Source organism: Battus philenor, unplaced genomic scaffold, assembly GCF_028537555.1.
Source record: "Battus philenor isolate CCGP_79_NKW_IND1 unplaced genomic scaffold, ilBatPhil1.0.hap1 SCAF_10, whole genome shotgun sequence".
Classification (NCBI taxonomy): Eukaryota; Metazoa; Arthropoda; class Insecta; order Lepidoptera; family Papilionidae; genus Battus; species Battus philenor.
In genome coordinates this window covers 5,033,521-5,045,236 of record NW_027181662.1, presented here as the reverse complement: position 1 = coordinate 5,045,236, position 11,716 = coordinate 5,033,521, and the positions used below count along the sequence as shown (strand labels likewise).

Here is an 11,716-nt window from a genome sequence, read left to right as displayed (position 1 = left end):
GCACGTCGATAACGCGCAAAAATGGTGGCTTTCACTGTCCACCTCTATTTATTACAAAACAGCCCGAGTAAAATATCACTGTCGAATCAAGTAATCCTCTATTAAGTTGAAATCAGACCCGTTCTCACATACGCAAGCTTGTGCTTAAAAGTACCAAAGATCAAGCAGTTACAAAAATGGACGTAAGTAAGAAAAGGACCAATATTTAGCCACTTCCGCACATGCAGTGGTAGTCGTGCAATGAAATGTACCGCCCGCCAGCCCACAGAGACTCTGTGTTTGGCACTAATCGGTGTAACATAACTCCTGAAGATGCCCCGTGGAGGGGTGCAACACGTGTTGAGTAATTTGGTGGTGGCGGTTGTGTGATTCGCATTGTTTGCCGCATACGCATTTATCAGCGGGCTGGCGGGCGGTGCATTTCGTTGCACGACTACCACTGCATGTGCGGAAGTGGCTAAATATTGGTCCTTTTCTTACTTAGGATAGACTTCCGCGAGGTAACGCCTGATTCCATTAAAAATGGATATAGTTCCATTACTTTGACTCTGCCGCTCAACGCACAAACTCGCTGAATATTTAGTAGTGTCGCCACCTACAAAACAATTACCCCCGTGACATTCAGACGCGGCGCCATCCTGAGATTTAGACATGCACTTGAGTCTCCGGACGACGCTACAACCTTAGGATAGGCATCATATGAAATATGTCACAGCCATTCGAAAAGCAACCGGCCTCGCTCGAGTAAAAGTCAGCTTGAATATCATCCGACCCCTGCTTACCTCTGACCATACTAGATGGAAGAGTTGGAGTTTCCTGCTTGTAGCGTAGATTATTCCGAGCCGAGGCTTGTCAAAGAACCCTCGAACTACGCTACTTTACAAGCGATTTTGCTCCTTCGTAACGGCGGAATCTGCAAATAACATTTGGGTAGTAGTGCAAGCCAGGACCAAACAGGGACAGAAACGGGGCTCTGACAGGCATAATTTATGTTCAACCGATGATCGCCGAAGGAGTTATCATAACAATGGTTATTTTTGTTGTCAAATAAAAGTACGTCATTATTACCATTTTATTATGTAACTATTTAAATTTGGGCCCGGGATACTTGTCGTCCTATGTTCCAAGTTGACGATTGCATTTATAGTACTCGTATGATTTTGTAATACAATAGTAACAATCGTGTTTTGTAATACAAAACCTTAATTTCCTTAATTTCCACTTTATTTATTTAACAAATTAATTACATAAGAAGTCGAGTTCGAATTATCCTGTAAAAATACGTCATTGTTCATAAAATTCCTGGTAATGGTTAAAAAATATGTAGGCACTCCGGGAAAACATATAGCAACACTTTTAGAAATTCATCGAGTTATCAACCAATAAAAAGGTGTATGAAGGATAGTATGGAAGGTTATTTTGTCCGGAGGGGTATGGCGGATGGTTCTTCTCACACGCTTCGAAGAACGTTGTAAATGTAATGATTATCTGTAAATAAAATATTATTACCTACATATATTGCAATTATTAATCAGTGTTACATTAACAGTAACGCATAATTGTTCGTCTCCTACAAATATACGCATTATTTCTGCGCTTAGGAACGGCCAGAGCTACAAACAGTAAATTGCGCCGCGAAGAGCCTACAAATATATATTTTATGTTTACCTAAAATCAAGCAAAGTTGCCATACCAAACATTGCAAAGTACCTTAAAATACAACTCCATTTTTATACTAGTATTTGGCAACACAGAATGTGCTGCTCACTTCAATTCCAATATTTGCAACCCTTAGTAAATGTCAAAAGTAAATAGAAAATAATGAGAATATATTAATTATTTTATGAGTCCTAATTTACTCTTATGTCTACAGACTGAATTTACAGAACGTGCAACGACAAGGAAATTGTCATAATTTATTTATTTAACGATCTTACGGTGAATTGTTTTTACTGCCGAAGAAAATGAGCAAATTGTCGCGAATTTTTGCCCTTTAAATATGCACAAATTAATAATTACGCATTTTAGTAGTGTTTGTTATACGCTTACTAAATTTTCTATCTTCTGTATTCTTTAGTGTTCATATAACATATTAAAGTCTTTTTAGTACAGATTTTCCTCTCGGGGCGTAACCTTCGTATTTTAAAGTTATACTTGTTTTGAGAATGATATTTTACCACTTTTTCTAAAACTAAATAAATCGTATTTATTTATAAAATGGCCGAAGACGAAGTGTTATTTGATGATGTTTATGAATTGTGCGAAATAATTGGCAAGTAAGTACAGTTTTTATTTCCTTTCGCGATGATAACATTATCATTGAATTTTTCACCTTCAAACTATAATTTTTACTTCTTTAGGTTCGTTTTTCTATATCAGTTCAAATAAGTGTTTATTCTACTATATTAGAATAAAAAGATTTATCCTGATACCAAATTTTTCATCCCGTAAAAAATAGTTTCAGTGTAAATGGCGTATTATCACTTGTACCTTTCTCTGAAAGGTCTTTAGTGTACCAATTTGGCATAAAACTTTTTGTAATTTACCATGAAGTGATTTAATATGAATTATATACAATTTATTGAATGTTTCATTAAAAATATCTATGGAAAAGTAAACATGGTTATTAAAATACCATTTCAAATATTTCATATTAGATACAGGCTGTTTTATAAAATAATAGCTATATTTATTAAATGTTTTAAAATGGATTTTACATGATCATTTTGTTAAGATTAAAATAAACTATGTTTAAAGAGCATCAGAGAAGAAAAGTACTCTACTTAAAAAGTGATTATAAGATTTTGTCTTTTCATTAATTAGCTGCATAAACAAATATTTACATGCTTATTTATCCCAATTATTTTAAGGGGAGAAGAATTAAAAAAATTATGGAATCAGCTTCAAAAAGTTAATAATAGATAATTGAAAAGGAAAAAAAAAACTTCAACTGAATAACCTAATCCTTATAGATAATACTGATTCTTCAACCTAACATGCAAACATCCTATTTTTAAAATCTTGATGGTGTTTTGATATTTATCAATTATTTTATAGGGGTCCATTCAGTCTTGTCAGAAGATGTGTGCATCGCCAAACTGGACAACAGTTTGCTGTTAAAATAGTTGATGTTGCCCGTTTTACAGCTAGTCCTGGATTAAGCACTGCAGGTACAATACTTTCAAGTTTAATAGGTATCACTAAGTATGCTTAAATAATAATCTCATTCTAGATTATTCTTCATTTTTAATGAGTAGAATAAGTATTACTAGTAATAAGGTTTCATGTTAGGTTTATTGGCTATTTGTTACTCCACATAAAGCAAACTAGTTTTTTATAAGACATTTATATAAGTCAATAGCAATGTTAATTTTAATTGCACATTAATGTTGGAAATAACAAAAACAATTTTAAGTGATAATGTTTTGTAAGACAATTTTGTTTTGTGTAAATTATCAGACTGTCAATTTGGTTGTACCTTGAATAGTTGATTATTCAATCACAATCCAATCTTGTATTTTGCATTATACATATCTTATAAGGTTTATTAATATACATAACAGTATATTTGTATCTTTTGTTTAGTTCAATATTAGTACTATGTAGTCACAGGCATTTTTAAATTTTTTGCTTAAAATTTTCTGTATAGATGAATGCTTCCAAAAATAAATTGGATAAGTTTTTATGTTTTTTGTATTAATATGACACACTTGTATAGTTGTTATGTGTCTACTTAATAAATAATAGTATCCATCTTGTAAATAGTATCATTCCAGATTATAATATTATTACAATATTGTCTAATAAACAGGCTGCTGATATTTCTTTTATGGTAAATGAATTGGCATAGAAAGGAAATTCTTTTTAAGCTAGGTGTTCTTTGGGAATTTTATACCTTCCCTACTCAACTTTAAATTTTTAAAATAAAAGGTTATTTTATAAAATTACAGATTTGAAACGAGAAGCTACAATATGTCACATGCTAAAACATCCCCACATTGTGGAACTTTTAGAGACATATAGTTCTGAAGGAATGCTGTACATGGTTTTTGAATAGTAAGTAAAATGTTATACATTTCTATATATTAAATATGTCTATAAGGCAGTGTTGCTAGTGAGATTACAGTATATATTACTTTTTGTTAACTAAATATTGAATTAAAAATAACCAATTGTAACCTTTTTCGTATATTACTTATAAAAGGTAAGAGTGAAAGATATAACAGTGAAATCTCAATATAAATTGATGAATAATTTATCAAGAACCAGCTTATTTCTGCAATAGGCTTTTGAATTAGCATTGGTGACATCATTTAAAATTATTATGTTAGGTACAAAATTGAGTCTGGTCGGTGATGATAAATGCCTATGCATTGCAAAACATCTTTCAAATCTAGCTACCCTGGTAGTCAGCCTCTAGGACTATTTGGCCCCTCTGCCTACAATGTTAGTCAGCTTCTCTTCCTATATTGTGAGATAGCCCTTCTTCTTACAACTTGGGCTGTGCTCCCATTCAGTAAGTCCATAAAACAATCAGAACTTCCTTTCACAAGATGACTCCCAATGGAATTGCAAGTATATTATGATACTGTATTAACAATAGATAGAAATTAAATTGGATGTCTGTGATATGCAACCTTCTGAATACTTGATGTTTGCTGTAGGTGGGTCACGTCAGACTATTGGCATAGAGTGATTAGAAAACCCACAGAGTAATAGTTATGTGAATGTTTGTTATTAATGGATTTATGATAATATTTTCTGATAGAAATTTAATTAATTAGACAATGTTTTGAATTTTGTGCTACATAGTTGTAATATAATGTTCTCTGTATTTCAGCATGGATGGCTCTGATCTCTGTTTTGAAGTTGTAAGAAGGGCAACCGCAGGATTTGTTTACAGTGAGGCAGTTGCTTGGTAAGATTTATGTTGATAATAATTTCCTGTATTATACATAACTTAAAAATATTATATAAAATATTATATTGATAAATATTGTAAGAAATCTAGAACTGCAATCAGCAATCACCATGTATAGACTCAACCAATTTTTGTCAAAAAATTATTAATATCATTATTTCACACATACTAGAGATAATAAGTTAATGTTTGACAACTTTACTTAAATTTTTCCCAAGATATTGCCACTAAAATGAGAGACCTATCACTTAGTTTGCTTAAAAAAACTTATTTTGATGTAATAAATTGAGACAATATGGACAATGCCAGTCAAAGTAAGTGGGTATCATGGGGTCCGTTCCTACATGTAAGGTAATAGACAAGAAGGAAGAGCTACTCTAAATCTTCCAAGTTATAGGCAACAGCAACACCTGTGAAATTTACTTAATCATCTTGATAAGTGCGTATCATTAAGAAGTTGCAATCAATTCTATTGGCTCTTTATAAATTTGATTGATTTTGACACTTACATGAAAATAATAACCCAACAGAATTATATTAACTGGAATACCGATTAAAATTACAGTTTTATTCCTTCAGCAACATTCCTTTAGGATGTATGTAATAGCAATATCTGAAAAGCAACAGAAAATTCTTATTGATAAAAACCACTATTATGATTATATTTCCTCCACCTTAACCTTTGGCTTAACATAGCAACATGTAAAAGTAAAGACAGAAGTGAACCTTAAAAGCAATAGTACATTTTGGTTACTGCGAAAGAATAGCAAGCTTAGTAGACAATTATTAAATGAAACATTACTGAAGCCATTATGATTATGTGGAAGCGAGAGATGGCCAGTGACTCCAATATATTTATCATCCATTGCATGCAAAACATAATACAGAAAAATATGTAATGAACACCTAAAGATGGCAATAGTCAAAGAAGGGATTAGACCATTTGCTAATTCCTACTAACAATGGGTAGATGATTGTCCTAATCACATGGCTGTTCAAATATCGACAAGTTATGTCATAATTCTGAAAAACTCGGTATGAACAGGAAGTGGCTTTGCTGAAAGTCAATCCTATCCCGATGTATACTAAACTATTAGCATGGATTGAACTAGTCCAGACGGGAAAAAATATTCCTACTAACTAAAAATTATCCCAAATATTCTCAAAATTATACAAAATATTTCCATGAGAAGAAACTGTTTTTACTCATATTTCTAGTCAATAATCAGTCTATTTACTTTTACGTAAATATGGTTTATATATCCCAAAAATGGAATTTTTCACAGCCATTACATGCGTCAGATTCTTGAGGCGTTACGCTACTGCCATGAGAACGATATTGTGCATCGAGATGTGAGGCCTCATTGTGTGCTGCTCGCGGGACGAGACAACTGTGCGCCTGTGAAGCTCGGAGGGTTTGGCGTCGCTGCTCAGCTGCCAGCGCCAGCAGCCCACCGTGCACCGCCGGGTAAATATATCTAGTATACAAATATATTAATACTCTCTGACAAATGCATCAAAATTGCCTTTTATTAACAATAGAACCTTCTGCAGTTTTTTATAGGTCATAGTATAATGTTGTTTGGGCGTTTACATTCATAGCTTCATCAGGGTCGAGGTGACAAAACTCTAAAGCAAATTAGCGTTACTTTTTTACATATACAAAGCCCAAAGGCAATCTAGATTAATTTAGCTTGATCCAACACCCAAGATCAAAGGTGGCCAAGTTTTATGTACAAGATCTATTTTTTATTTTAAATAGGAATAATGTATACAAGGTGGCCCATAGTGAATGAATAGTCCTGGAGTGCCTAATTGTTCAGCTATCAAGGGCTCAAAAACATCCAAAAAAAATTCCAATTGGTTCCAAAATATGACTTACAATACTTACATGTACACCAGTGTTATTTCTAATATCTATGAAAGAAATTAACGGTAGATAAAATAGCACTAAAAAACAACGAATTTCATTAATTTTCGACCGTAAGGTTAATAATTAGGCATTCTTTAATAAACCTAATGTTTTTGGCTCCTAATGAATTTTTTGACACTTGTAAAGCTAGTGATAGCTAAACTATTAGCCATTACAAGAATATTCATTAATTATGGGACACTGTGAGTAGATAGATGAAACATATTATTTTTAAATCACTAATTAAGTTTACCAGATATATACGTTTAAATATAATAAATTAGCATACTCAACTTTTGTTAATGTGTTTTACTACAATTTTTATACACTTAAAAGATCTGTTTTTATTAACATTAAATTCAATTAAGTTGTTTATATCAACTGCAATGTATAAGTTGTACAATAAGTTTAAAAAATGATAAAAACCCACAAAGAATACATTCAATGGCTAATAATTTTGTTTACGAAAGATAATTATAAGCAAACAATAATATGAGCACTTACTGTACTTAAATATAGTTTGGTTTGCCAAATTTTGTTATAAACTATGATGTTAAACTTAAATGGCCCTAAAATTAATCTCAATGGGAGAACTTAGATAATCTATAACACTATTTACTAATGCAAATTAAACAAATTCGCGTAATTATGTAGATCTGAAAAAAAATTATTCATTACATTTGATAGAACGACCACTGCCTAGACGATCTACTTAATCTTTGGTCAAAGCTCGTTTCCTAAGGGGTGGAATCATTGGATTGATTTCTATTTACACACATTTATTATATATATTTATATTACATATTTATAACTAGCCATGCCCGCCACTTCGGCCGCGTGGAATTTAACAAAAAATATTCAGTTTATTTATTTATTTTTTCATTTAATTTTTGTAAAATAAAAATAGCCAGAGTAACTAAGGCTATTTTTTATTACATGCGCTCCTTGTCAGTAAAAGTCCCGACAAAATTGGTTCAGCTATTGCAGAGATTAGTCGGAAGAAACAGACAGATACCCAAAAATTAAAAAGTATGATTTTGTTATATGTACCATATATATTTTCATATGCAAGTAAATAAAGAGCGTTTATTTTAATTTTACAAACAGACACTCCAATTCTATTTATTTGTATAGATAACATAATGATAAGATACATTGTGTACCTAAGAAAATAAAGTACCAATGGCGCTATTCAAATAAGAACTCGATAATGTTGAATATCAAATGAATAAAGAAAGCAATGTTCTCTAGTTTTTTAAGTGTAAGCCTTTGTGATACTAATCCAAAGTATCTGCAGTCAAAAGAACTCTTTATATAAAATTATACAGCGAGACATTAATTCATGGAATATCTAGTGATAATTATGTATAAAAGATAAAAAAATCATCAATGTAAAAGTATTAAAATTTCAAATTAAGAGCACGGATAATTTGTCTTCTAAGCCATGAACATTATCTTATCAATTGAGGTGACGTCTTAAATTGTACTATAATGGAAATGGGTTATTTCAGAAAAACTGAATGATTCAAACATTAACTTCAATGAAATGTAAATGATGTTTATAAATACTTATCTTAAAAGATTGGTCATGCCATAACTTTAATGAAGTTCACCGAAATCTTTTTCTTGTTGTAAGGTTTTTATTTATTTTTTTTAAAGATTATTATAAAAAAAAGCTGTACAGAAGTTCAAAAGATATCAGAAAATATAATGACGACAGAAAATGCGCTTTCGACAGTTCGTTACTTTTATCTAGCGTTTTTGACAGTTCGCTTTGAACTTCGCGCGTTTGAAATTTTTGGCGGTGAAAATTTACCTTATCGGGTTAGTATTAATCGATCACAAAGAAAGTTAACTCTGAAATATGTTACTATAGTTTATTTTTCTATTAAAATGCAACAGACAGTAACTGTGTAACATAATATTAACATGTTTACAAAATAATCATATTTCACATAGTAAACATTGAAAAAACCACAAATATTTATCAACAATGTTAAACAGGATTAATCATCAAGCATTAAATGGTTTTAACTAATTTTCTGATGCCACTAATAGTTTTTATAATCACTTGAGGTTTTTGAGGAATTTTTAGCAGATTGACAGATAAAGGGTATATTTATAGTCCAATATATATTCTTATAAAAATGTTACTTTCAAATATATTGAACGTTATTAAGGTACTTTTAACTTGATAATTTGCCTATATAGTTAAATTATTTATTTATATACTTTGCATATTGCTTGTGTTTTATAAATGTTAAACTTATTTAAAAATAAATCCCGTATATATTAAGGTGAAGACTAAGGAGCTATGATTGAATTTTACTTTAATAAATCATTGCCACATGCAAAAAAATACATAAAAGTTATAACGTTAAAATATTTCAATACTTTACTACACTTAAATACCAATGTGTTTCTTTACATTTTTTGTAGTTGGTTTTAATGTGATTGCAAATTTGATGATATAGGATTGTATTGTACAGAATTGGTGATGGACAATCGACCTCTAGTGGGTCCTATGGGCCAAGCATATCTGAAATCAGATGAGTATGGTAAGACATTGCAAACAATGCGAGTTGTGCCCTAACTGCATGGACATTGTGCGAGTTCCGTTGGCACACGTGTCTTCACTCATGCATCACCAATATATCACAATGTGTCTCATGCAGCAGACACTTAAATATGTTCACAATGAGACACTTTTGTCAATAAACCTACCGAATGCATCAGCACATGTTCATTATAACACAGTAATTGTTAACAGCGCTAATTCCCTGTTTATTCCAGTTGATGTTATTATTGTCATTTTCATCAAACAAAGCTAACTCACACCTAAAATTCTGTCTAAAATAATATCTTTTTAAATAATATACACTTTTTAATAACACATTTATCATTTTTCAATAATATTTTCGTATGTTTTATTCGTAATATTTTGTGAGTTAGTGAAATCATTGGACGTTAATAATAAGCTCTTGTTTAAATGTCTAAAAATCTTAATTTAAGATGACTTTTAATTGATATGTGTTGATGTGCTGTTATAATATGTAACAAAGTAAATAGTGAGTAATAACTAAATTGTATTGTAAGTATTATACATAAAAAATGAAGTAGAAAACTGAAGCATGTAGCTTTTATGTAAAATTGCAGAAATTTATTTGTATCTGGCTTATAAGCATTACACTGTCGTGAGCACATAAATTGGAGTTATTTCTTTTGCTAAAATGTATTTTATATTTTACTTTTGCTATTAAAGTAACATTCTCGAAATTCTAAAACGATTGTGTTAAGATTTAAAATAATTATATAATTGAAAACTAATTACAGATAAACATAGTCATTATAAAAAATAAGACAATTTTATTTATTGTACATTTACAAAAACAGTTTCACGAGCACATTTTATCTACTTAAGGCAGCGATTCGCAAACTACTTATATTTCTGTATGTGGGTTCCTGTTGGCCGAAGTTAATATAAATATGCTAATATGATATATATTAGATTAAAAAATAAGAATTTGACTACAAAACTCTTTACGATCAATTGTTACAATGTCCTTGAAAACAGTGAATTTAATAAGAAAATTTGGTTATCGTAAATAAAGGTACATAAACTCGTACAGTAACTTAATATAATCTCTTTTTTTTTGTTTCGGTGGGGGAAAAACTTTATATAACCTACTCTAAGCTGCTGTTTCAAAGTTAATATTGACAAGAAATGGATATGGTTGTCGACAAAAATCGCGTTTTGCGATGAAAACGCCCTACACGACCGGTCAAATAGTTTAGTTTTTTCCGTAGTACATTTCATTTTGTACAATAAAGAACAAATAAATAGAGAAATGAGTCATATTTTTATTAATTAAAGTATTGGTACGGGAACGTAAAAACTTTGGGAACCACTGACCTTAAGGCCTTAATATTTTTGTTTTATTTGCTCATATCTTTAAATATATATCAATATTAACCATGTACTTTTCATGTATTGTTTGTACTTCACCAAAAAATTTTACTATCAACAGGTCGTATCGGCACACCTCATTACATGGCACCCGAAGTGGTGTCAAGTCAATTGTATGGAAAGCCCGTGGACGTCTGGGCAGCTGGGATCTTGTTGCATGTCCTACTTGTGGGATATTTACCGTTTACTGGAACGAGGGAGAGGCTTTTTGAAGCCATTTGTCGAGGAAGGCTAAGAGTATGTATCTTTTATATATAAATGGGTGATTGTTTATAAATGTAATGGCGTTAAAAGTTTGTATGTATAGTTCGTTTCTTGCTAATAAATATATGCTACATCCTTAATAAAAAAATCAATTATTTCAGAAATCATAAACAATGTAAAGATTATGTAGTAAGAAAAAGTTTTTTCAAAATTCGTATTGCTACATGTCATAATTAATTATCTTTTATTGAAGACTTTGTACTGCTAAAATAATGGCCTGTTGTATTCCAACAGATAAAATAAATTAATTTTACATATATCTAAGATCACTTTATAATGGATGCTTGGTAATAGTTTATAGCTTTTTGTTGACAAATGAATTGCTTTTATTAAAGATAAGATAAAATACATGAACAGAAGTCTGTTGGGGATATCTATGTATGTGTGGTGTTGAAATGAGATAAGCGGATGCTATTGAGAAAATTTATTGTTTACACAACCATTATACAAAGGTAGGCGCGTCGGAGCGAGAGTTTATTAAGCCGTGCTTGTGTGTGCACTGATGTGCGGCCGAACCCAGAGACGGGGAGACGCGCACGCCGAGCGACCGGGGATCCGGGGTGCTGGCTTACGTCAATGCGCTAGGGCGCGCATGTTGCCGCCGCGGACAGGACAGTCCGACGTAGTGGGACTGTCCGCCATGTATGAAATC

At 31.4% G+C, this 11,716-nt stretch overlaps 1 protein-coding gene across 1 annotated transcript in view; it reads left to right on the top strand.

Moving 5' to 3' along the window:
- The first annotated feature begins 1,971 nt into the window (after positions 1-1,971).
- CASK (peripheral plasma membrane protein CASK) overlaps positions 1,972-11,716 on the top strand; it is a 163,362-nt gene continuing 153,617 nt past the window's right edge. Inside the window, exons 1-6 of the mRNA XM_068771206.1 lie at positions 1,972-2,276; positions 3,058-3,170; positions 3,951-4,056; positions 4,841-4,918; positions 6,208-6,389; positions 10,862-11,037. Of these exons, the coding sequence (XP_068627307.1) occupies positions 2,218-2,276; positions 3,058-3,170; positions 3,951-4,056; positions 4,841-4,918; positions 6,208-6,389; positions 10,862-11,037 (714 nt within the window). The 5' untranslated portion in view covers positions 1,972-2,217. The remainder of the gene's footprint in view (positions 2,277-3,057; positions 3,171-3,950; positions 4,057-4,840; positions 4,919-6,207; positions 6,390-10,861; positions 11,038-11,716) is intronic.